This window comes from Mobula birostris, chromosome 7 (assembly GCF_030028105.1).
Source record: "Mobula birostris isolate sMobBir1 chromosome 7, sMobBir1.hap1, whole genome shotgun sequence".
Classification (NCBI taxonomy): Eukaryota; Metazoa; Chordata; class Chondrichthyes; order Myliobatiformes; family Myliobatidae; genus Mobula; species Mobula birostris.
In genome coordinates this window covers 178661227-178687793 of record NC_092376.1, presented here as the reverse complement: position 1 = coordinate 178687793, position 26567 = coordinate 178661227, and the positions used below count along the sequence as shown (strand labels likewise).

General features: G+C 43.0%; 1 protein-coding gene across 1 annotated transcript; it reads right to left on the bottom strand.

The window, feature by feature from the left end:
- Window positions 1–14920: 14920 nt before the first annotated feature.
- On the bottom strand, window positions 14921–22570 carry LOC140201001 (uncharacterized). The gene is made up of 2 exons (XM_072264637.1): window positions 20191–22570; window positions 14921–17316 (listed from the first exon to the last, which is right to left on the bottom strand). Exons 1-2 carry the CDS (start codon window positions 22568–22570, stop codon window positions 14921–14923), a joined length of 4776 nt encoding a protein of 1591 aa, XP_072120738.1.
- Between the last annotated feature and the right edge of the window lie 3997 nt (window positions 22571–26567).

Below are 26567 nucleotides of genomic sequence, written 5' to 3'. Positions count from 1 at the left end.
CTGTTGCGTAAGTCTGGCCGTCCTGCCGTTACCCAACAGCTGGACCTGTCCCACTCAGGTGTGGAGATGAAGTTGTGTCCCGTCTTGCGGGAGGATAAGTCCCGGCTCTATGTCTATGTTCTGTCCTGTCACATGTTAGTGTTGTGTTAAAGATGAGTTCTGACTTGTCGAAAGATAAGTCCCGGCTCCATGTTGATGTTCAGTTCCCAGTCTGTCTCTCAGCTGCAGCCTCCGAGTTATCAGCCTCCGCATTTCAAGACGAAGATCCCGCAGTCAAGTTCCAAGAACCACGCCTCGAGGATCCCGCAGCCAAGCTCCAAGAATTCTAGCCTCGGCGAGCCGGCAGCCAAGTTCAAGACCCAAGACCCCAGCCGGCAGCCAAGCTCAAGATTCAAGACCACAGCCGGCAGCCGAGCTCAAGACCCAAGACCCCAGCCGGCAGCCAAGCTCAAGACCCAAGGCCACCGCCGGCAGCCAGGCTCAAGAACCAAGTCCCCAGCCGGCAGCCAGGCTCAAGACCCAAGACCCCAGCCGGCAGCCAAGCTCAAGACCCAAGACTCCAGCCGGCAACCAAGCTCAAGACCCAAGACCACAGCCGGCAGCCGAGCTCAAGACCCAAGACCCCAACCGACAGCCAAGCTCAAGACCCAAGACCCCAGCCGGCACCCAAGCTCAAGACCCAAGACCCCAGCCGGCGGCCAAGCTCAAGACCCTAGACCCCTACCGGCAGACAAGTCATGTCCTTGACTGGTTCTGGGGTCCGAGCAGGAGGCAAGACACAGGTTCTGGGTCCTTGTCCAGTCTCGGGATGGGAGTCCAAGACTTGTCTCCTAGTCCATGGTTCCTAGTACTGGTCCCGCTTTCCCTAGCCCAAGTCTGCGCTCTTGTCCCTGATCCTTGCCTGAATCCTGTCACGTCCTTACTCTAGTCAAGTCCTTTTCCTTGTACTTCAGTGTCTGTGTCTTGCATTTGGATCCGTCCCCAGCACCCCTTGTGACAGAACGAACCAGCCAACCATGGACCCATGCACACAGACAGTGGAGATAAACTCTCGCCATCCAGGATTCCCCAGTGCCGAAACCAAACACCCACCCGCCAGAGTTGTCCTTAGTCCTGGAGAACCTCTTCAGTCGCCCGGAAGCTCCCGTAGAAGGCGGCGGGGGTGGGATACTATCATGGTCAGGCCGTTTTGCCGTTGCCCCGCGGGGGGAGGGGCGGTCATGTCTTGTCTAGTCTTGTCCTAGCCTCCGTGGGGTAGTCAGGCCGTCTTCCCGTTGCCTGCGGGGGGACCTGTCTTGTCTTTGCCTCTGTTGGGTAAGTCTGGCCATCCGGCCGTTACCCAACAGCTGGACTTGTCCCACCTTGGTGTGGAGATAAAGTTGAGTCCCGGCTTGTCGTAGGATAAGTCCCGGCTCGATGTTGATGTTCAGTTCCCAGTCTGTCTCTCAGCTCCGGCCTCCGAGTTATCGGCCTCCGCATTTCAAGACGAAGATCCCGCAGCCAAGCTCCAAGAACCGAAGCCTCGAAGATCCCGCAGCCAAGCTCCAAGAACGCTAGCTTCGACAATCCCGCAGCCAAGATCCAAGAACTCTAGCCTCGACGGTCCCGCAGCCAAACTCCAAGAACCCTAGTCTCGATGATCCCGCAGCCAAGCTCCAAGAACCCTAGCCTCGACGATCAGGTAGACAAGCTCAAGACCCAAGACCCCAGCCGGCAGCCAAGCTCAAGACCCAAGACCCCATCCTGCAGCCAAGCTCAAGATCCAAAACCCCAGCCGGTAGCCAAGCTCAAGACTCAAGACCCAAGCCCCAGCCGGCAGCCAAGCTCTAGACCCAAGAGACTTTCTCGGTAACATTCTCGGTGACGTTGCCCACTAGGACCATTGTACTCTGCGTGGTAGCAATCATCCAGCTCCAAAGTTCTTCCCATTGTTCTGATTTCGCCTAAATTAAACCCTATGGATCGGTTGTTTGAACCATCTGGTACGAGAGCCGAGCGTTCTGACCAGAACTTACAACAGTCACCATGATTTTAGTGACCAAGTACGCCTGACCTACTGACTGGGGAAGGATCTCCACGGCTCCCGATCTACACTGCGCTGAAGGTAAAACTATTTCCGGCACGTTATCAGTTTGATTCAGGATGCTCGCATTCACTGTAGCGCTGCTGCTCTGCTGGTGCACATCGCCGTAACGAGCGTGAATAAGGATTTGGAAGGTTTTGATTTCCTGATATTCAAAGGAGCGCAGTGCGCAAATGCTGTCTTCTATCAAGTTAATCATAATGTAGATGGGCACCGGTGTATCCCGCACATTCCCCCTGAAGACAAAAAAAAAGATGTGGCCCAGGTCCGGATCAAACGCAGTCTGTGCGAAAATACATGCACCCGTAGCGTGATTCTCATCACATGGAAGTCGTAGAAAGATTGGGAAATTCGTGATGTGTTGTATTGCTATCGGACAACAATATATGGATGATTTTACATGTTAATTGTGGAGACCCAAACACACACGCTGTGATTGGAGTGGTTTCCCGATCCAACAAGCGACTGGTGATCACTTGATAATGGCTGTTCAGGGAGGACTAAATTTAAAAGGAAAGACCCAATGAAATGGTGCTCGGAACTTCCCCGTTTGCTCCGGGATAGCGATTCGTAACGAACATTTTAGCTATCACTGTTCCGGGAGAGGCTTGGGGACTTTGCCACATAGAGAGCACACCGTTATCGCAGGACCATTATCTTTTACATCAATCAAATCCATTCACACTTTGGAATGCCCTGTAAGTGCTGGCGAACCATTTTCCACGGTCTAAATATCAAGTTCGTGGCATTCCTCTGCTTCAAAATCCAGTTATTCCTGCATTTCGTTCTCACAGTTTCAGGAACCAGGCCAATAACTTACGCACTCTCCCTGGAACAAGATTAACAAATAGTGCATTTAATACCTTGGTGCGTTGGTCACTAATGTTCCCAAAAATGCGTTTCCTTTCAGCCTCTTTTTCGAACACGGGTGCATTTTTTGTTCTTGAAGGCTTGTCACCGTCAACAGCCGTCGATACAAGTTGGAAAGATGCCTATTCTCCACAGTCCAATGATTTATCTTACTGTCACTCTGCATCTAGTACAGTATTGTACAAAATTCAAAATCAGCGCTTTAGTACTTTGGTAGTCTTGAGTTTCTAAACGATTAGAATCATCATATAGGTCGTTTGGTCCCATAATTAACTGAACACCAGCTATTTGAGAAAATTTCCTTGACTATCCTGACATGTAAACTAAACTGTTGGCGCATAAATACTGTTTACTTCTAAGCATTATGAATTTATCGACTCCATAAACCAATCTGTAACGTGGAAATATACTTGCTGTATTTCTTGGCAACCAACGAATGGAAACCACATTCCTTGATGTCCAAGCAATTATTTTCATCCACCTTAACATTCTGGGTTTTCTGTACACATACTTCATCAAAATCGATCATCACACTTCAAGTGCACTAATATCCTCTATGATAGACGACAAGAAATGTATTATTTAGCACTAAAATCTGGATAAAAATCGTTCAAGAATGCAGCACGTATAAAGAAATTTTACTGCAGTATTGATGTGGTAGACTGCGTTTGAGGAGACAGGGATATGTCGCATTTGGTTGTATTTAAGATAAAAGAACAAGAGGAGCGTTGTTATGATATCAGAGGTAATCCGGAAGACAGGAAATTGTGTTGCGGACTCATTGCGTATACGGTGTATTGTGCTTAATGTTCATTCCGAGATGGGATGTAGGGATTTTCGGGCTGTCCGTCCCCCAACGTGCATACAGAATCAGGTTTAATATCACCGGCAGATGTCGTGAAATATGCTGTCTTTGAGCAACATGGTACATGGCAATACATAGTAAAAGAGGCAGAAAACCGTGAATTGTATAAGTACATGGCAAAACATAGTAAAAGAGGCAGAAAACCGTGAATTGTAGTGAGTATTAAATAGTCAATTGAAATGCGTAGTCCAAAAATAAAAATAAACAAAGTTGTGAGGTCCTTCGTTCAATGCCCATATAGAAATCGAATGGTCCAGCGGAAGAGGCTGTCCCTGAATCGATGAATGTGTGCCTTCAGGTTCCTGTACCTCCTCCCTTATGGTAGCAATGCGTGGGTGATTGGGGACCATAATGATAGATGCCGCCTTTTTGAGGCATCGATTCTGGAAGATACACATACTGTATGCGTCGGCGCACCATTAATCTGAACGAAGACATAATGACTGGAGCGTTGAGAGCATAGGAAATCGGAGCAGCAGTCGGCCATCTGACCTGGCGAACCTGTTCGACCTTTCAAAGAGATCATAGCTGATCTGGCCGTGGACACAGTCCATGTCGCCATAATCCTTAAATCCCCTGCTATGCAAAACTCTACATAACTCTATCTTAAATATATCTTATAAGGTAGCTTCCCTGGGCAATGAATTCCACAGATTCACGACTATATGACCACAATATATAAGAAATGGGAGCAGGATTAGGCAATTCGGCCCATCGAGTATGCTTCACCATTCCATTGTGGCTGTTTTTTTAAAATCCAACTAAACTCCATTCTCCTGCCTTCTCCCCTTCCTACTGTCTGGCATATAGAATATTTCCTCGTCTCCGTCCTAAATCTGAAGAAAAGGAGGAAGTCATGTGGGTATTCTCTACGGAGTCTCTGTGGATGGAAGTTAAGTACAAGAAGGGGTCAAGAAATATACTAGGTATTTATCATAGAACACCCAATAGTAACAGGGACATCGAGGAGCAGATAGGGAGACAGATTCTGGAAAGGCGTAATAATAACAGGGATGTTGTGGCGGGAGATTTTAATTTCCCAAATATCGATTGGCATCTCCCCAGAGCAAACGGTTTAGATGTAGTGGAGTTAGGTGTGTACAGGAAGGTTTCTTAGCACAATATGTAGATAGGTCGACAAGAGGAGAGGCTGTACATGATCTGGTATTGGGAAATGAACCTGGTCAGGTGTCAGATCTCCCAGTGGGAGAGCATTTTGGAGATAGTGATCACAATTCTAACTCCTTTACGATAGCATTGGAGAGGGATAGGAACAGATAAGTTAGGAAAGCGTTTAATTGGAGTGAGGGGAAACCTGAGGCTATCAGGCAGGAACTTGGAAGCATAAATTGGGAAAAGATGTTCTTAGGGAAATGTACGGAAGAAATGTGACTTTCAGGGGATTTTTGCGTGGAATTCTGTATAAGTACGCTCCAATAAAACATGGAAGGAGACAGGAAACGTGGTGTACAAAGGCTGTTGTAAATCTGGTCAAGGAGAAAAGAAACCCTTACGAAACGTTCAAAAAACTAGGCAATGATAGAGATCTAGAAGATCATAAGGCTAGCATGAAGGAGCTTAAGACTGAAATTAGCAGAGCCAGAAGGGGCCATGAGGAGGCATTCGTGGACAGGATTAAGGAAAATCCCAAGGCATTCTACAAGTATGTGAAGAGTAAGAGGATAAGACGTGAGAGAATAGGATCAAACAAGTGTGAAAGTTCAAAAGTGTGTATGGAACGGAGGAGATAGCAGAGGTACTTAATGTGTACTTTGCGTCAGTATTACCTACGGAAAAGGATCTTGGAGATTGTAGGGATGACTTACAGCGGACTGAAAGCTTTAGCAAGTAGATATTAAGGAAGACGATGGGATGGAGCTTTGGGAGAGGATCAAGTTGGACAAGTCAGCGGGACCGGACGAGATGTACCCCAGGCTACAGTGGGAGGAGAGGAAGGATATTGCTGAGCCTCTGGCGAGGATCGTTGCCTCTTCAATAGGGGTTCCCGAGGATTAAAAGTTTCCGGATGTTGTTCCCTTATTCAAGAAAGGGAGAAGAGATAGCCCAGGAAATTATAGACCAGTGAGTCTTACTTCATTGGTTGGTAAGTTGATTGGGAAGACCCTGAGGGGCAGGATTTATGAACACTTAGAGAGGCATAATATGATTAAGAATACTCAGCATGGCTTTGTCAAAGGCAGGTCGTGCCTAAGGAGCCTGAATGAATTTTCTGAGGATGTGACTAAACACATTGATGAAGGTAGCGCAGTAAATGTAGTGTATATGGATTTCAGTAAGGCATTTAATAAGGTACCCCATGGAAGACTTTCTGAGAAAGTAAGGAGGCATGGGATCCAAGGGGACATTGCTTTGTGGATCCAGAACGGGCTTGCCCACAGAAGGCAAGGAGTGGTTGTAGAAGGGTCACATTCTGTATTTAAGTCAGTGACCAGTGGTGTGCCTCAGGGATCTGTTCTGCGACCCCTACTCTTTGTGATTTTAATAAATGACCTGGATGAATAAGTGGAGAGATGGGTTAGAAAATGTGCTGATGGCACAAACGTTGAGGAGGTTGTGGATAGTGTGGAGGCTGTCAGAGGTTACAGCAGGAAATTGATAGGATGTAAAACTGGGCTGAGAAGTGGCATATGAAGTTCAACCCAGATAATGTGAAGTGGTTCATTTTGGTAGGTCAAATATGATGGCAGATTATAATATTAATGGTAAGACTCTTAGCAGTGTTTAAGAATGAGAGGGATCTTGGGATCCGAGTCCATAGGATACTCAAAGCAGCTGTGTACTCAAAGCAGCTGTGCAGGTTGACTCTGTGGTTAAGAAGGCATACGGTGCATTGGCCTTCATCATCCGTGGCATTAAGTTAAAGAGCCGACAGGTAATATTACAGCTATATAGGACCCTGGTCAGACTCGACTTGGAATACTGTGATCAGTTTTGGTCGCCTCACTCAGGAAGGATGTGGAAACCATAGAATGGGTGCAGACGAGATTTAGAAGGATGTTGCCTGGATTGGGGAGCATGCGTTATGAGAATACGTTGAGTGGACTCGGCCTTTTCTCCTTGGAGCGACGGAGGATGAAAGGTGGCCTAATAGAGGTGCATAAGATGATGAGAGCCACGGATCGTGTGGATAGTCAGAGGTTTTTACCCAGCGCAGAGATGGCTAGCACGAGAGGGCACAGTTTTAAGGTGCTTGGAAGTAGGTACAGAGGGAGATGTCAGGGGTAAGTTTTTCCCTGCAGAGCGGTGAGCACGTGGAATAGGCTGCCAGCGTCAGTAGTGGAGGCGGATACGATAGGGACTTTTAAGAGACTTTTGGATAGGTACATGGAGCTTAGAAAAATAGAGGGCTCTGGGTAACCCTAGGTAATCTCTAAGGTAAGAACATGTTCGGCACAGCTTTATCGGCCGAAAGGCCTGTATTGTGCTGTAGGTTTTCTATGTTTCTAAATCTATTCCTCGGAATCTTGAGTCAATGGCCCTACTTCTACCCTAAACAATTAAATAAAACTCAGTGTAATAAACTGCAGCTTGTGTTGTTCATTTCCGCCTTTTAAGACTGGAAGTTCAGAAAATAACTATATACTGTTTCACAAATATAAAGCTACTAGGATATTTGAACGGGTAAGAGATAATGTAGGGGCGAAATATTTTGCGTAAATGCAATTTCTCCGGTTCGAAGCACCTTTGCTGAGGAATAGAAATGAAGCACAATTGAAATGTACCCGGAAAAAAAAAAAGTTACCTTAAATTCTATGAAAACCATGAAAAAAAATCGACAGTGCCAGAATTCTGAAAGAAGTCAGAGAAAATACTGAAACAAAACACTCAGCCGGTCAGGAATCATATATAGAAAGAAGACGAATTAAAATTTCAGCTTCAGAACCTGAAACGTTTCGGGTTCTTCTTTCCACAAACAAAAAAAAAACTAAACTCGAAAGCTAAATAATTCTATTTATTGCATAAACTTCTATAGATGTGTCGTGGAGAGCACCCCTGTGTCTGTCCCCCTTAAAAATAAGGACTCCATTATGATTGCTGTTGGAGGTGACTACCTACCTGGGGGATGCAACAGTAGCCGTGCCTCTTGCACTGAGTCTGGCCCTGTGGCAAAAGAGGACGGGGTAATAGGGGACTCTATAGTTAGGGGCGACAGATAGGCGATTCTGTGGACAGGGAAAAAGTAACGAGGATGGTAGTTTGCCTCCCAGGTTCCAGGTTTCATGATGTTTCTCAGCGCGTCCACAATATCCTGAAATGGGAGGGTAAGAAGCCAGAGGTCGTGAAAGCAGAATACAGGGAGTTAGGAAGGAAGCTGAGAAGCAGGACCTCAAAGGTTCTAATCTCAGGATTGCTGTCTGTGCCACGCGACGGTGAGTACAGGAATAGAATGAGGTGGAGGATAAATGTGTGGCTGAAGGATCGGAACAGGGGACAAGGATTCAGATTTTTGGATCATGGGGATCTCTTCTGGGGCAGGTGTGGCCTGTACAAAAACGATGAGTGGAAGTTGAATCCGAGGAGCGCCCATATCCCGGCGGGGAAGTTTATTAATGCTATCGGAGGGTGGGTGTTAAACTAGATTTTCAGGGGGCTGGGAAGCGAAGTGAAAGAGCCGAGGATGGGCGGTTGGAACACAAATAGAGACAGCTTGTAGGCAGTTTGTGAGTAAGGACTGGCAGATATTAGAGCAAAGATGCGCTCGGCCTGATTGTTTGAGATGTGTCTATTTTAATGCAAGGGGTATCGTAAACAAGGCGGATGAAGTGAGACCGTGGATCAATACGTGGAACTGGGACGTCGTGGCCATTACAGAGACTTCGATGTTTCAGGAGCAGGAATGGCTGCTGAGTGTGCCAGGCTTTAGATGCTCCAAAAAGAACGGGAGGGGTGGAAATGAGGTGGGGACGTGGTATTGCTAATTAGGGACAGTTTCATGGATGCAGAAAAGGCGGAAGTCATAGAGGGATGGTCTACTGAGTCAGTGTGGGTGAAAGTCAGAAACAGGAAAGGGGCAATACCTCTATTGGGTGTTTTTATAGACCTCCACAATAATAACAGGGATATCGAAGAGCAGATAGGCTGGCAGATTCTGGAATGGTGCAATAATAATCGGGTTATTGTGATGGGAGATTTCATCTTTCCTAACATTGATTGGCATACCCTTAGCGCACGGGGTTTAGATGGGGTGGAGTTTGTTAGGTGCGTTCAGGAAGGTTTCCTGACGCAATATGTAGATAAGCCAACTAGAGGAGAGCGTGTACTTGATTGGTATTGGGAAATGAGCCTGGACAAGTGTCAGATCTCTCGGTAGGGGAACATTTTGGAGGTAGTAACCGCAACTCTATCTCCTTCACCATGCAATTTGGGAAAATATTTAACTGGGGGAAAGTATGATGCGACTAGGCTAGAACTGGGGAGCATAAACTGGGAGCAGATGATTTCAGAGAAATGCAGGGCAGAAATGTGGCAAGTGTTCAGGGAACATTTGCATGGACATCTGCATAGGTATGTTCCATTGAGACAGGGAAAGGATCACAGGGTTGAACAACTGTGGTATTCAAAGGCTGTAGAAAATCTAGTTAAGAAGAAAAGAAAACTTTACGAAAGGTTTAAGAAACTGGGTACAGTTCAAGCTCCAGAAAATTACAAGGTTGCTAGGAAGGAGTTTAGGAATGGAATTAGGAGAGCTAGAAGAGGCTATGAGAATGCCACGGTGAGTAGGATTAAGGAAAACCCCAAGGCATTCTACAAGTATGTGAAGCTCAAGAGGATGAGTCACGTGAGAATAGGACTAATCAGTTGCAATCGTGGAAACGTGTGTCTGGATTTGGAGGAGGTAGCGGAGGTACTTAATGAATACTTTGCTTCAGTATTCACCAAGGAAAAAGACATTGGCAAATGTGGGGATACCTGAGAGCGGACAGAAACGCTTGAGCATATAGACTTTGAGAAAGAGGATGTGCTGGAGCTTTTGGAAAGCATTAAGTTAGATAAGTCACCGGGACTGGATGATATATATCCCAGGATACTGGGAAAGTATCCTGGGGGAAGCGAGGGAGGAGATTGCTGAGCCTCTGGCGATGATCTTAGCGTCATCAATAGGGACGGAAAAAGTACCGGAGGTTTGGGCGGGGGTGGGGAGTTGAAAATGTTGTTCCCTTATTCAAGAATGGGAGTAGAGATAACCCAGAAAATTATAGGCCAGTGAGACGAACTTCAGTGGTGGGCAGGTTGTTGGAGAAGATCCTTAGACGCAGGATTTATGAACGTTTGGAGACGCATAATCTGATTAGGGATAGTCGGTATGGTTTTGTCAACGGCAGGTTGTGCCTTACGAGCCTGCTTGAATTCTTTGAAGATGTAACAAAACACATTGATGAAGGTAGAACAGTGGATCTAGTGTTTATGGATTTTGATAAGGTTCCCCATGCAAGGCTTTTTCAGGAAGTAAGGAGGCATGGGATCCAATGAGATCTTGCTTTGTGGATCCAGAATTGCCTTGCAAACAGAAGGCAAAGGGTGGTTGTAGATGGTTCGTATTCTGCATAGAGGTGACCAGTGGTGACCTCAGAGAGCCGGTTCTGAGACTCCTCTTCTTTGTGACTTTTATAAATGACCTGGATGAAGAAGTAGAAGGTTGGGTTAGTACGTTTGCTGATGACACAAAGGTTGGGGGTGTTGTGGATAGGCTGGAGTGTTGTCAGAGGTTACAGCGGGACGTCGATAGGATGCAGAACTGGGCTGGGAAGTGACATATAGACTTCAATCCAGATAAGTGTGAATTGTTTCATTTTTGTAGGTCAAATCTGAAGACAGAATATAATATAAATGATTATACCCTTGGAAGTGTGGAGGAGTTGAGAGATCTTGGGGTCCGTGTTGATAGGACACTCAAAGATGCTGGGCGGGTTGACAGTGTTGTTAAGAAGGTGTATGGTGTTTTGGCATTTACAACCATGGGATTGGGTTCACGAGCCGGAAGGTAATATTACAGATATAGAAGAGCTTGGTCAGACTCCACTTGGAGTATTGTATTCATCCTGGTCACCTCACTACAGGAAGGAGGTGGATACTTTAGATAGAGTGCAGAGGAGATTTACAAGGTTGTTGCCTGGATTAAAGGGCGTACCTTATGAGAATAGGCTGAGTGCACTTGGCCTTTTCTCCTTGGAGCGACGGAGGATGAAAGGTAAACGGATGGCTGTGTATAAGATGATGAGGGGCATTGACCGTGCGGATAACCAGAGGCTTTTTCCCAGGGCTGAAATGACTAACACCAGGGGGCATAGTTTTGAGGTACTTGGAAATAGGTACCGCCAAAGGACGTCGGGGTAAATGGTTCACATACAGAGTGGTGGGTGGGTGGATTGCCCTGCCGGCAGCGGTGGTGTAAGCGGATACAACAGGGTCTTTTAAGAGCCTCTTAGATAGGTACATTGAGCTTAGAAAAATAGAGGGCTATACACAAGGGAAGTTCTGGGCAGTTTCTAATGTAGTTTACGTGGCTGCACAATAATGTGGGCCGTAGGGCTTGTAATATGCTGTAAATTTCTATGTTCTATGGTCTATGTGTGGTGCATCACAACTGGTATATAAACACCAATACTACAAAATTTAGTGGATATGGGCCAGTCCATCCCGGGTAAAACCCTCCCCACCACTGAGCTCATCTACACAGAGTGTAGTCACAGGAAGAAAGAATAGGAGCCTCAGGACTTCCATCACCAGGTTCTGGAATAATGAGTACACTTCAAACACCAAGTTCTTGAACCAAGGTGGATAACTGCACTCAACTTCTCTTGCCCCATCACTGAAATGTGTCCATAACACATGGACTCACTTTCAAGAACTTTTCACCTCATGTTCTTGATATTTCTTGCTTCCTGATTTATTATTAGTAATTCCTTCTTTTTGCATTAGCACAGTTTATTGTCCTTTGCACATTAGTTCAATGCCCTTTTAATGTGGTTTTTCATTGATTCTATTATGGTTATTATTCTATTATTGATTTATTGAGGATGCCCGCAAGGAAACCAACGTCGGTGCTGTATATTGTGATATATATGTACTTTGATTATATATTTACTTTGAACTTTGAACTCTGAACTTATGGCCTTCTAGATCCAACACGTGCACATTGTGAGCTCGCCTATATTGACAAAAATTCCAAAAAATTTTCATAGTTATTTTAAGTCACCATTATTTGGGTTGATTAACAAGCCAGTCAGCTAATGAAAAGGGTCGTAGCAATGTACCAGAGAGAAACAGGCCACTTGCCCATCATCCCTGCAGACCAAAATGGCTGTTGGAGCTAATCCCCTTTCACTGCATTTGGCCTATATCGCTCTAAACGTTTTCTCTCCGTGAATCTGTCTTTTAAACATTAAAATTGTACCAGCCTTCATGGCGTTAAAAACATAATAACATAAAAAAACTACAACACAATGTTGTGCCGAACATGTACTTACTTTAGAAATTACCTAGAGTGACCCATAGCCCTTTATTTTCTAAGCTCCATGTACCCATCCAGGAGTCTCTTAAAAGGCCCTACTGTATCTACCTCCACCACCATCGCCGGCAGCCCATTCCACGCACTCACCACTCTCTGCGTTAAAAGCACTTACTCCTGACATCTCCTCTGCACCTATTTCCAAGCACCTTAAAACTATATCCCTTCCGTGATAGCCATTTTAGCCCTGGGAAATAAGCCTCTGACTCTCCACACGATCAATGCCTCTCATCATCTTATCCACCTCTATCAGGTCACCTCTCACCCTCCATCGCTCCAAGAAGAAAGGCTAAGATGCCATTCTCCGGCATCCCTTTCGACGTACATGCCGTCCTCTGCGTAAAAGACTCTCCTAGTAACCCTAGTCCCCCAAATCTTGAAACAATTTTATTATTCTTATCTGCACCCTATCATTTTATACGTGGACGACGAGGACTGAAAGCCACACTCCAAGTGTGGTGTCAGTAACAACTTTTACAGTTAAATCATTGTGTCCTAATTCTTTTCCGCAACGTACCGACAATTAAAGCAAGCATGCGAAATACTTTCGTTTTCACACTGGCATTTCAAAGGATCTATGTACCTGTAGCTTCGTGCCAAGTTCTTGGTAGACACGTCATGTTTTTCGGGAATAAGTAATTGAAGCAATTCTGGGAGATTTAGATGAGTGTTCGCCATTGAATTGATTAGAATAGTCGGGGATAAAATATCTGATCGAAGTGGAATGCATCCACAAAGTTTGAATAAAACAGTGATGGAATACAAAATACAACGAAAAGATATGGTAACCACGCAGGGATTTCCTGTCACAGGATGAGCAGGCAATTATTTATAATTTTTGTTCCTAAACCGGCATTAAAATTACTTAGTGAACTGTACGCCACATGACGAAATGTTAAAGTGACGGAAGATAATCTCTGCTAAATGATAAATTTGTAAAACACCTAAAGAAGAAACGTAGAAACAAAAAGAGAATCAGTGAGGATATCCAAATTTAATGTATTCATAGACCAATCGTGTTGAACTAATTGAAAAACAGGAGAAAGTAAAGGCAAGAATATTGAGTCTGGTACTAATATGTTCGTTTGTTTCTATTCTTTTGAAATTTCAACAGATCTTGAATAAGGAAACTCTGCAGGATAATGCCAAAAATCGGAGTATGGTGTTTAAATGGATCTGTAGAAGAGTAGACGAGTATCTGTCCTAAAGATAGATGAGATCAGTTGTGATTGGGTGCAAAATAACAGACCGGCAAAAGATGAAAATAATATTCCAGGATAGATCCTGTTGCAAACGTAACTGCCGATGATTTGCCGGTGAAAAATACTTGCAGCTAGATTCGGCGGTACAGCTTAAAATATACAACAATCCATTACGGGCAATAAACGCTACTGCTTCCTGTTAGCTAATAGTGACAGGAAAATAATGTGACATAGGCAGAATGCGGTGACTTGTACGATTAACAAATGGGTAAAAAAACAGGCACAAAACAGAGAAATGAACGAAAGGGCATTTTATTTGAATGAGCAGAACAGGATAATACATGAAAATTAACAACATGGACAACGATTTCTAGGAAACTTAATCAAAGACAGAAATAAGCAAATCACGAAAACCAATCATTCAGAATAGGCCCTTTATAAAGAATGCAGACACCCAGACTCCGAGAGCCAACTACAGCAGAATGGAATTCAAAAGCAAAGCAGCATCGCCGGAAGTTTAGTTCGGAAATACATTTGAAAACATCGAGGCGACATGGGAGAAAATTAAACAAAACGATGTCATATTTCAGGTGAAATTGTAAATTAAGAAAAGCCGGAATATCGCTGAACGAATTGGATAAAGATTCTAAGATAATTCAACAGGGTATATAAGAGGAAAATATTTGCATGAGCTACCCCTATGATAAAATAACATGGCCAATGATCAAGGATCTTAAAAATAATCAAGTATTAATAAATCAGTAAGTAATTCGGGGAAAATGATTCCAGTTAAAGGCTGCGGAGCAAGGCAGCACATTCCGTCAAATAGCGTGGTGTAAGCGAAAGCTTGATAAGCGTAAGATAAATAATATCTTGCTGCTGGAGAAGGATGAACAAGATAGAGGGGTGGAGGCTCTAAAAGTATTACCTGCTTTCGTGTAAATATACCACTGAATATGACGTATCGCGTGAAAGTCAGAAGCACATCACAATGATTCTTTGCCTCAAGGAAAAGCTCCTAACTTGTTGTCAAATTAAGCATTAAACTGCAGTGTTTCAATATTATTCTTTCATAAGTAGGCGCAGCTTTTATATATTAAAAAAGTGCCAAACCCTTACCAGTCAGTGGATTGAATATCATCACGGATTTTCAAACATTAACTGTTAACCATTCAGGATGCGTTATGGCCTTTTGTCAATCAGTCGGCTAGGCAATCAAAGTTAACCATGGTTACATATTTGGATCAACTTATTGGTACAGTGTATCTGATAAACAACCAAATAATGAAAGGCAATAATATTTACCTCCCAAATTTAAGTAAATGTTAGGATTTTGTAAAAACCCTCCAGTTTTATAGCAACTTTCTGGTTCAACGCTGACCTTGAGTGAAGTTTAGGTTGTAGGGTTTCAGGAAAAGAAATTCGCTCTTGGATGATTCGGGTGTCAAACACACCGAGTAATGATAGCTCTCAGAGAAGGATGCCCTCTGACCAGTTCCAGTGCAATTTGACGAATCTCTTGGTGCATCGCACCGAGTAAAGACTTCCTTCGAATTTCGCGGTCTGGGACAACATATTGGGCAACCGAAATCTCGGACAATGCCACCATCTTGCTTACACTTTAATAAAACCAAGAAAACGATGATCAGAAGAAACAAAACCGATGTTGATCCGAAGGTCACAAGTAAATAAAGATTCATGTCCGAAACATAACGAGGATTACTATGAAAATCCCTCTTTTCAGACACATTCTCAGTAAGATTGCCCGAAATCGACAAGAAGATTGTGGTTGTAGTGGACATGCTCGGCTGTCCGTTGTCCCTCACTAAGATGACAATACTCTGCGATGCATCATCCAGCTCTGAAATAGTTCTCGTTGTTCTGATATCCCCTGAATTCCGCCCCACACTGAAGAGAGTGACATCGGTTGCCTGAACAATCTGGTAAGAGAGCCGAGCATTCTGACCAGAATCTGCATCAGTTGCTATGATTTTGGTGACCAAGTACCCCTGACCCGCTGACTGGGGCAGGACCTCCACGCCTCCCGATCTACTCTGTGCTGACGGTGAAACAATTATAGGAGCGTTGTCATTTTGATCCAGGATGATCACATTCACCGTAGCGCTGCTGCTAAGCGGAGGCACTCCAGCGTCACGGGCTTGAACATAGATCCGAATGCTTTTGACCTTCTCGTAGTCAAAGGAGCGTAATGCGTAAATTGTGCCGTTCATTGAGGCAATGCTGAAGTGTGTGGGTATCAGTGAATCCTGCGAAATTTCCTTGAAGGAATAAGAAATATAGGAGTTCTGGTCCAGATCCGGATCGAACGCATTAACTGTGAAAATGGAAATACCTGGAGCATTATTCTCCATCACATAGACGGCATAGGAAGATTGGGAAAATTGTGGTATATTGTCATTTACATCAGACACAGGTAACTGGATTGTTTGATTTGTTGATAGCGGAGGAAGCCCGGAGTCCCAGGCCGTGACAGGTATCGTATACATCGGGTTGGTTTCCCGATCCAATAGACGAGAGGTGGCCACTTTACAATGGTCCCTCTGGGAGGACTGAATTTTAAACGGAAGTCCCAGTGGAATCTCACAGTGAACTTGTCCGTTTGTTCCTGAATCACGATCCGTTACGTCCAACAGCGCAACCACTGTCCCGGGCAGGGCATCTTCGCGGACTTTGCCAGACAGGGATATCAGTGTTATCTCCGGGGGATTATCATTCATATCAATCAAATCGATCAGAACTTTGGAATGTCCTGTTAGTGCTGGTGAACCATTATCCACGGCTTGAACATCAAGTTCGTAACTTTTCTCATCCTCAAAGTCTAGCCGTTCCTGAACTTTCAACTCACCAGTTTCAGGGTCCAGGCTGAATAATTCGCGCACTCTGTCTGGGAGATTAACGAAAGAGTATTTCAGCTCACCGTTAGTACCTTGGTCCAGATCAACAGCACTGATTTTCGTCACCAATGTTCCCAAAGGTAAGTTTTCTTCCAGTTTCACCGTATATACATCATTATCGAACACAGGTGCATTATCGTTATTGTCTAGTACACGGATGGTAATTTGAGTTGTCCCTGACCTCGGAGGTTTACCGCCGTCAACAGCAGTCAATACAAGTTGGATAACTGCTTCTCGTTCACGGTCCAATGATTTCTGTAACAGCAAATCTGCATTTGTAACAGTATTCTTTCTGACGTGCATCTTCAAACCAAAGTTCTCGTTGGGACTGATTATATACGTATTGACGGTGTTTGATCCCACGTCTGGATCAAGTGCGCTCTCTAGTGGGAAGCGGGTACCTGGTGCAACAGATTCGGCCATTTGCAAGACGATGGTGTTTTCTGGGAATGAGGGCGAATTATCATTTATATCGAGAATCTCCACTTCCCCGCGGTACATTTCGAGAGGGTTTTCTAGTATTATCTGAAAGGCAAGATTGCAAGTAGGGCTCTGTGCACAAAGCTGTTCTCTGTCTATCCGACCGCTCACAAACAGGAGACCAGTCTCTAAATTTACCTCTAAGTACCGGCTTCCGTCAGCTGAGACGAAACGACATTTTCGTGCTGATAATTCTCTTAAGCCTAGACCTAAATTTTCAGCAATATTCCCGACAGGAGAGCCATATTCCAATTCCTCTGGAATAGAATAGCGAATCAGACCCAGACCTTGTCTCAGTGCGACAACAAGGAGAATAAAAATCAGCACCAACGGTATCAAGGCGTTGTTGTTCTGCGAATTCGCCATTGTCTCTGCAATGAAAGTCTGTTATCCTTATTATATCTCTGCGACCGTTTCGGCAGCTGTATCGGTAATAAATCCTTTTGACTGATGTATCTACATACAAATAATGTCCCTTAGAGCTGGTGTTCCACAATGTCAATGGAAAATCCTTTCTGACACCAGCGAGGAGGGGCAATGGATCTCCCACTGAAAGTGGAATACTATTGGCTGGTGGCGGCGTAAGAGCCCTGTCAATAACTGCAGAATGCTGTTCTTAAAGCTAGTCTGCATTGGGAATTTAGTGTGCTGCAATTATAATACAGATTGACAGAATTATTTGCATTAATATTATTCTTGTAGAAAATATTTTAAAATTAGTAATTTAGTGTTTTGATAGTATCAATAATTGGTATTCTAAACGGTCAGCGCCCATATATTCGAGATCGTTTGATTCCATGATTAACCATTAAGCACCTGTTTGCGAAAAATTCCTTGGATACCTTGACATGTAAACATAAACTATTGGCACATGTATAAAACTGATATAAATATTTTAAGCTCGTAATCGAGAAAGTTAGCCGCATGATGAAAAATTCACGCTGTCGGATTGTTGAAGGAGGTAATAAAATATTGCAAGAACTCAGCAGCTCGGGTAGCACATATGGAAAGAAGACTAGTTAAAGTTTCAGCCTCAGAACCTGAAACGTTAGGTATATTTCTTTCCACAAACGAAGCCTCTGCTGTTGAATTTTTGTTCAGCAATGCTGTTTTTAATTTAAATCCGCAGAGGATAACAAGGGGGAATAAAATGTAATGAAACTGAGAAACAATCGGAAAGGAAAAGAACGCAGAGAGAAAAAAAACTAAACGCGAAAGCAAAAATATCTATTTAGGATATTCAACCTCCAACCGTTGCACACAGTAAGCTCACCTAGCTTGACAAAAATTGCAGAATCTTGTTAAAAAAATTTAAGTCACTATTATCTTGGTTTATCTGCAAGGTAGATAGCATATGACAAGAATCGTACAGTTATACCAGAGACAGTTATACTTGACATCGCGTCCTAACAGTGGTAGCCAGTGCATTAACCATTGATGGCAAGTGTGCCAAACGGCTTCCCTTCTTCTTCGCGCTATCTGTCTGTGTTAGCATTTAAACGCATCTGTGTACCTGAAGCCCGGTACAGTCTTTGTCCACACCGACGTCTCAATATGCTTCTGGAACAAATAAGTGAAACAATTCTGGGAGAGTTAAAGCCAATGATTTAATGAAAATTAAGGTTAAAATTTCTGATCCAATTCGAATGCATCCACAAAGTTTGAAAATAAAACAGTTAAATATAACCAAATATGACGTTTAGATGCGATCATTGCAAAGGTGTTTCCTACCACAGTGGGAGCAGACAACTATTTATAACTTTTCTTCCTAAACAGGCATTAATTTTAGTGGTGAATTACAGATCAGCTATCGTAATGCCAATGTCATGAAAGGTAAACTATCCTGAAAGTTGCATTTGTAAGTAATCTAAGTATAACAAAACCATAGCAAAGTATAACCAAGCATTGTGAATTAATTGAAAATAGCACAAAGTGTAGACAAGGACAATGTGTATGGTGCTACTGTTTCGGTAAGTACAAAATTGTAATACATGAAAATTAAGAATATGAATGGGGATTTGTTGGAAATTGACAAAAGATACAAAGAAGAAAATCATTAAGAACTAATCTAACAGAATATTCTGTTTATAAAGAAGGCAACCTTCAAGCGCCGCGAGCCGAAAGGAATTAAAGAACAAAAGCTATAAATTTGATTAGGAAATATATTTGAAAACTTCATGGAGGCATAGAAGAAAATTATACAAAACGATGCCATGTTGCGGGCTAAACTGTAACTCAAGGAAGTTTGAGAATATTGCTGAATAAGGAAGTCAGTGAGCTTGTTTGATAAAGTTTCTGAGATAATATAACAGTCTGATCAAGAGAAAAATGTATTCATTATCAACCCGTATGATGAAATAACTTGCCCAAAGATCAGAGATCTTAACCATCATCAGATATTAATAAATCAACATGTAATTCTTGGAAAATAAATTCAATTAAAGTCTGAGGAACACGACACCGCATTTAGTCCAATAACAGATATGTCTAAACGAAAGCTTGATAAAGCACATGTTAAAAAGTACGAATGCTGCTGGAGGCTCATGAAGAATACGGAGGAGGGCAGGTTTTATGGAGAATAAAACACGGTATAATAGAATAAATAGCCTTGGGGGTAAATATATAACTGAGCATGAAGTAAGACGCTTCCTATTAAAGCTGGAAGCACCTTGCAATGTATCTTTGCATTCGCGTAAGGTTTTCGGTTAGTGTTCAGTTCAAGAATTAAACGTTAATATTTCTAATACTGTGGTTTCATGGGGAATCTCGAATGACACAAAAAAAATTCAGAAGAGTCTCTGCAAATTTGCCAGTCGTTCCAATGAATAACAAAGAGCAGGGATAAGAAAATGGGTTGTTTTTTTTTTAATTACCTCTTAATCACTCGAGGAGTGAGTATTGTCATGATAATCTATTCCGTGAATGTTTTGGAGACCTGTTCAGCAAGTGAATTATTCAAGTGGGTCGCCGCTGAGCGGTACAGGTGGTAGGGACAAGATCAGTTATGGAATCGGTTAGCGTGGATCAGCCGGCTAGGTAATTTGCGGTACCATGGTTAGTAAACAGATGATTTTAATGATGACTATCGTCTACCCTGCATAACACCATCGTGTTTATTACAGCATGCTCTAGTGAACAACCAAATCATGACTGATATTTCAAAGGCATTTTACCGCAAAATGAAGTAAATATTATAATTTTGTAAAACACTCGCGTTTACCACATCTTTGTGTATTAGCGTTGACCTTGAGAAAAGGAAGGATTGTAGGGTTTCAGGAAAAGAAATTCGCTCTTCGATGATTCCGGTGACAAGCATACCGAGTAATGATATCTTTCTGGAAAGGGTGCAGTCTGACCAGTTCCAGTACAATTTAAGGGATCCCTTGGCGCATCTCCCTGCATATATACTTCCCTCGAGTTCCTCGGCCAGGAACAACAAATCGGGCAGCCGCCATCTTGAACAATACCAGCATCTTGTTTACACTTTAAGACCACCAAGAAGACGATGATCAGAAGGAACGAAACCGATGTTGATCCGAAGGTGACAAGCAAATAAAGATTTATATCCGAAACATAACCAGGATTACTATGAAAATCCTTAGTTTCAGGGATTGTCTCGGTAACATTGCCCAAAATTGACAAAAAGATTGAGGCTGTACCTGACAGACTCGGCTGTCCATTATCCCTCACTAAGACGACTATACTCTGCGAGGTATCATCCAAGTCCAAAATACGCCTTGCTGTTCGGATTTCGCCTGAAATACGCCCCACACTGAAGAGAGTGAGATCGGTTGCTTCAAATATCTGGTAAGAGAGCCGAGCGTTCTGACCAGAATCTGCATCAGTTGCTATGATTTTGGTGACCAAGTATCCCTGACCCGCTGACTGTGGCAGGATCACCACCGCTGCAGTCCCACTCTGTGCTGAAGGTGAAACAATTACCGGAGCGTTGTCATTTTGATCCAGGATGATGACATTCACTGTAGCGCTGCTGCTCAGCGGGGGCACTCCGGCGTCACGGGCTTGAACATGGAACTGGAAGCTTTTGACCTTCTCATAGTCAAATGAGCGCAATGCGCAAATGGTACCGTTCATCGAGTTAATACTGAAGTAAGTGAGCACCAGCGAATCCTGCAAATTCCCCCAAAAGGAATAAGAAATATAGCAGTTCTGGTCCATATCAGAATCAATCGCAGTCAGTGTGAAAATAGACCCACCTGGAGAGTTGTTCTCCATCACATAGACGGCGTAGGAAGATTGGGAAAATTGTGGTGTGTTGTCATTAACATCAGACACCGATATCTCGATAGTTTTATTTGTTGATAATGGAGGAGACCCGGCGTCCCAGGCTGTGACAGGTATCTTATAGGTCGGTGCGGTTTCCCGATCCAACGGACGAGTGGTGGTCACTTTATAATGGCTGTTCTGGGATGACTCAATTTTAAAGGGAAGGCCCAGAGGAATTTCAGAGCGAATTAGTCCGTTTGCTCCTGAATCGTGATCTGTAACGTCCAGTAGAGCTACAACTGTTCCGGGCGCAACATCTTCGGGGATTTTGCCAGATATGGAGGTCACTGTTATCTCCGGGGCATTATCATTTACATCAATCAAATCGATCAGCACTTTGGCATGTCCTGTAATTGATGGTGAGCCATTGTCCACAGCCTGGACATCAAGTTCATAACTTTGCTCATTCTCAAAGTCCAGCTGTTCCCGAACTTTGATCGCTCCAGTTTCAGCGTCCAGACTGAATAATTCACGCACTCTCTCTGGGATAAGATTAGAGAACGAATATTTTAACTCGGCATTATTACCTTGGTCCAGATCGACAGCTTTGATTTTGATCACTAAGGTTCCTGTTGGTGCGTTTTCTTTCAGTCTTGCCGTATACACATCATTCTCGAACATAGGCGCATTATCATTGATGTCCAACAAATTGATTTTGATTTGAGTTGTGCCGGATCTCGGAGGATTGCCGCCGTCAACGGCCGTCAGTACAAGATCAAAAGATGCCTGTTTCTCACGGTCCAAAGGTTTCTCTAACACCAATTCTGCATTTATAACAGTATTCTTTCTGATGTGCACCTTCAAACCAAAGTTCTCGTTGGGAGTGATGGTATACGTTTTAACTGTGTTTGATCCCACGTCTGGATCAAGTGCGCTCTCTAGTGGGAAGCGGGTACCCGGTGCAACAGATTCAGACATTTGCAAGACAATGGTGTTTTCTTGGAACGAGGGCGGATTATCATTTATATCAAGAATCTCCACTTCCCCGCGGTACATTTCGAGGGGGGTTTCTAGAACTATCTGAAAGGCAATATTACAAGTAGGACCCTGTGTACAAAGCTGCTCTCTGTCTATCCGACCGCTCACAAACAGGAGCCCAGTCTCTAAATTTACCTCTAGATACCGGCTTCCGTCACCGGAGACTAGGCGACATTTTCGTAATGATAATTCTCGAGCGATTAGTCCTAAATTTTCAGCAATATTCCCGACAGAAGAGCCATATTCCAATTCCTCTGGAATAGAAAAGCGAATCAGACCCAGTCCCTGTCTCAGTATGAAAAGGAGAATAAAATTCAGCATCAACAGTAACATGGCGTTGTTGTTCTGCGAATTCACCATTGTCTCTGCGCCAGATTATTATCCTTTTATATCTGTATAATTGTTTCAGGAGCTCTAACGATAGTTAAACCCTTTGACCGGTGTACTATATGCAGAATTCACACTGATAATGTTTCTCGAAGCTATAAGTCCGCAATATCAATGAAAAATCCTTTCCGTCACCAGCGAGGAGGGGCAATGGATCTCCCACAGAAAGTGGATGCCTATTGGCTGTCGGTAGCATAATGAGCCTTGTCAATAACTGTTAAATGCAGTTCTTAAAGCTGGACTGCAACGGGAATTTTGTGTGTTGCAATTAAAATACAGATTGACAGATCATCTGCATTTACATTATCCTCGTAGCAAACATGTTAAAATGAGTGTTTTAGTGTCTTGATAGTATTGATCATTGAGTTTCGAAACGGTCAGCTTCCCCAATTGGTGCCAAGATTAACAGTACAACAGCTATTTACGAGAAATTCTTTGGATATCTTGACATATAAATGTAAACTGTTGACATCTGAATAGTTGTTACTTCATGAATTTCGACCTCATCACAACTTAAGCGCACTATGACTTGGAAATATAATTGTTGTGTGTGGCATGTGGCCAAGTGGTTAAGGCATTGGATTAGTGACCTGAAGGTCGTGAGTTCGAGTGCCAGCCGAGGGAACGTGTTGTGTCCTTGAGCAAGGCACTTAATCACACATTGCTCTGCGACGACACTGGTGCCAAGGTGTATGGGTGCTAATGCCTTTCCCTTGGACAACATCAGTGTCATGGAGAGTGGAGACTTGCAGCATAGGCAACTGCTGGTCTTCCATAGAACCTTTCCCAGCCTTGCGCCCTGGAGAGTGAAGACTTTCCAGGTGCAGGTCCATGGTCTCACAAGACTAACGGATGCCTTTTTATAATTGTTGTATTTCTTGGCAACCAATGAATCGAAACCGCATCCTTTTGTACTCAAGAAATTCAGCAATTACATTAATCCGTCTCAACCATGTGACTTCTCATATAAATACCCATCAAAATCTGTCGTCTCACTCCAATTATGCCAACATCCTCTATAACAGAGGACAAAGAATTTCTGATTTGGCACATGATTCTGCAATGTAAAGCGTTCAAGAATGTTGGGAATGAGAATGTTAGGCTGGAGGAAGAACATGTATAGAAATTGCCTTACGCTACTGGAGAGCTGGACAGCGTTTGAAGAGACCGGAATGTCAACCGTTTTGTTGCATTTAAGAAACAACTGGAGTGTTGTTGTGAAACAAATGATAACCTAAATGGCCATGTTAAATCGTTGCGCATACAGCACTTAGTGCTTAATGATTATTGTGAGAATACGTATATTTACTCACATCTTCTCCATGCCCAACACACACATTCATTCGCACAGACACCTTGAATCTGGTCTTTCAAGAAAAAAATATGGGACCTATGACTGGTAAACATAAGAACATAAAAATTAGAAGCAGGAGTAGGCTATTTGGCAATGGAGATTGTCCCCACTTGAATAAGATCATGGCTTTCTCTGTGTAACCTCTCTTCCAGCTATCTGCCTTTTCCTCATAACCCTCAGTTCCCTGCTATACTGAAGTCTATTTAACTGTGTTTTAACAATACAATAGACTCTAATGCTTCCCTGGGCATAGAATTTCACAATTCAAGACCATGAAAGTTGAAATTTCAAAGTAAAATTTATTATCAGAGTGCATACATGTCGCCACATGCAACCCTGAGATTCTTTTCCCTTTGTGCATACATACGATTATAATAGTATAATTGGGGAATTTGGTTGATTGAAGCTGCCTCGCTATTCCATCGTGGCTGATCTATTATCCTTCTCAACATCATTCTCCTGCATTCTCCCCTCCCTACTCTCCGGCGACAACCATTTCTCGTCCTCTCCATCCTATATCTATTCCCTCGAATCTCGAGAAATTTCCCTGGTTTCAGACTAAAGGATAAAACGAAACTCAATGTAATAAATCGTGGGTTGTTCATTTCAGCCTTCTCAGACCAGAAGATGGGAATTTAACCTAATGCAGTTTCATAAATATAAAGCTACTAGAAATATTTTAACGGTTAAACGGTTAGGTTAAAGACAACATAGTCCACTATAAAATGCACTGTCCCTGGTTCGAGGCAACTCGGCTAAGAAATGAGAAAGAAGCACTAATGAAACGAATCAGGTAAACTTACACCTGTACTTCAATTCCATTTAAAGCATGAAAAGTCTACGGTGCCAGAATTCTGAAAGAAGTAACAGAATATTGTAAAAACTCAACAGGTCAGGCAGAAGGCGAGTTAGAGTTTCAGCTTCAGATCCCGAAACGTTAAGTGTTTTCCTTCCCATAACGCTGCCTCGCTTGTTGAGTTTTTTTTTTTCTTTTCCTTTCAGCATTGTTGTATTTAACGTAAATCCACAGAGGATATCGAAGGCAAAATAAAATGTAAAGAAACTGAGAAACGACTGGAAAGGAAAAGAAAGCAGAAAAAAAAATAAACGCGAAAGCGAAAGCATTCTATTTATGACATTCAGCCTCCAGCCATTGCACAGAGTAAGCTCACCTAGCTTGACAAAAATTGCAGAATCTTTTAATAGTTTTTTGTTTAAGTCACTGTTATCTTGGTTTATCTCCTACATCGGAAATTAAAGCAGAAAAAAAACTAAACGCAAAGATAATGAATTCTGTTTCTGACCTTCAAGCCCTAACGCGTGCACAAACAAGCTCAGCTAATTTGACAGAAGTTCCAGAATCGTTTCATAGCCTGTTTGGGCAGTTGTTATTCGGGTTTATATCCAGCACAGACAGCGTATGACAGATGTCGAACAGTTACAACAGAGAGAAACAAATATGTTGGCCTATCGGCCATGCAGACCAAAACGTCTGACCAAGCTGGTCGCACTTCACTACGATTAACTGTGATCACTGTACACATTTTCTCTCCATGAATCTTCTAAAGGTCGCATAAACATTGAATTTGTACCCGCCTCTAGACCTTCCTCTGCCAGATCATTCTATACATCTGTATGTGTCATAAAGACCTACTTCTGGTCCCTTTTTAAACGTTTCTCTCTCTCAACTTAAATCTATGTCCTCTAATTATAGACTCCATTGCACTGAGAAAAAATCTGCGACCATCGAACGTAACTATGCACCTCTATCAGGTAACACATTAGCAAACTGGATCCAGGGGGGGGAAAATCCCAGGCCATCCAGCCTGTCTCAGAAACTCAAGTCCTCCAGTCCTTATAGTAACCTCATTAATCTTATCTGCACCTTTTCTACCGTTCTCATATCTGGCCGACCAGGACTACATGCTGTATTCCGTATGTAGTCTCACCAACAACATGTACAGCGCAGCTTGGTGTCCTAACACTTCTATGTAATACACTAACTAACGAAGGCAAGCCTGCCAAACGCCTCCCCTTCTCCTCGACTCTGTCCATCTGTGCCAGCACTTAAAATCATCTACGCCCGTGTGGTCTCTGTAGACACGAGCAAATCCTATATATCTGGAAAAAAGTATTTATAACAATTCTAGGAGATTTCGAAGAGCGTAAACCAATGAATTAATCAGTATTAAAGTTAAAATCTCTGTTCCAAGGGGAATTCTTCGATAAAGTTTGAAAAGAAAACAGTTAGCGATTACCAAATGCAACGTACAATAGTAAAGGTGTTTCTTATCACGGTGCGAGTAGGCATATATTCATAATTTTGTTCCTAAATAAGTATTAAATTTTATTGGTGAACTGTATACCAAAGCCATAATGTCAGTGCCATGAAAGGCAACCTATGCTGAAAGCTGTATTTGTAACTTATCCCAGTATAAAGTAATCATTCAAAAGTATAAGAAAACATATGGACTGTGGATTTCAAAACGGAATTTAATTATAATCTAATCGTATTGAATTAATTGAAAAACAACATAAGGATAATCTGTATAGTACTATAATTTCGAAGAGTAGAATACTGCAATACATGAAAATTAAGAATTTAATGGGGATTTA

Excerpts from the sequence above, each read along its gene's own strand:
- LOC140201001 (XM_072264637.1), bottom strand. The coding sequence starts at position 22,570 with ATGGTGAATTCGCAGAACAACAACGCCATGTTACTGTTGATGCTGAAT. Across the intron at positions 17,317-20,190 it reads CAATCCTTCCTTTTCTCAAG|AGACAATGGCGAATTCGCAG; the intron begins GTCAACGCTAAT and ends CTTTCATTGCAG.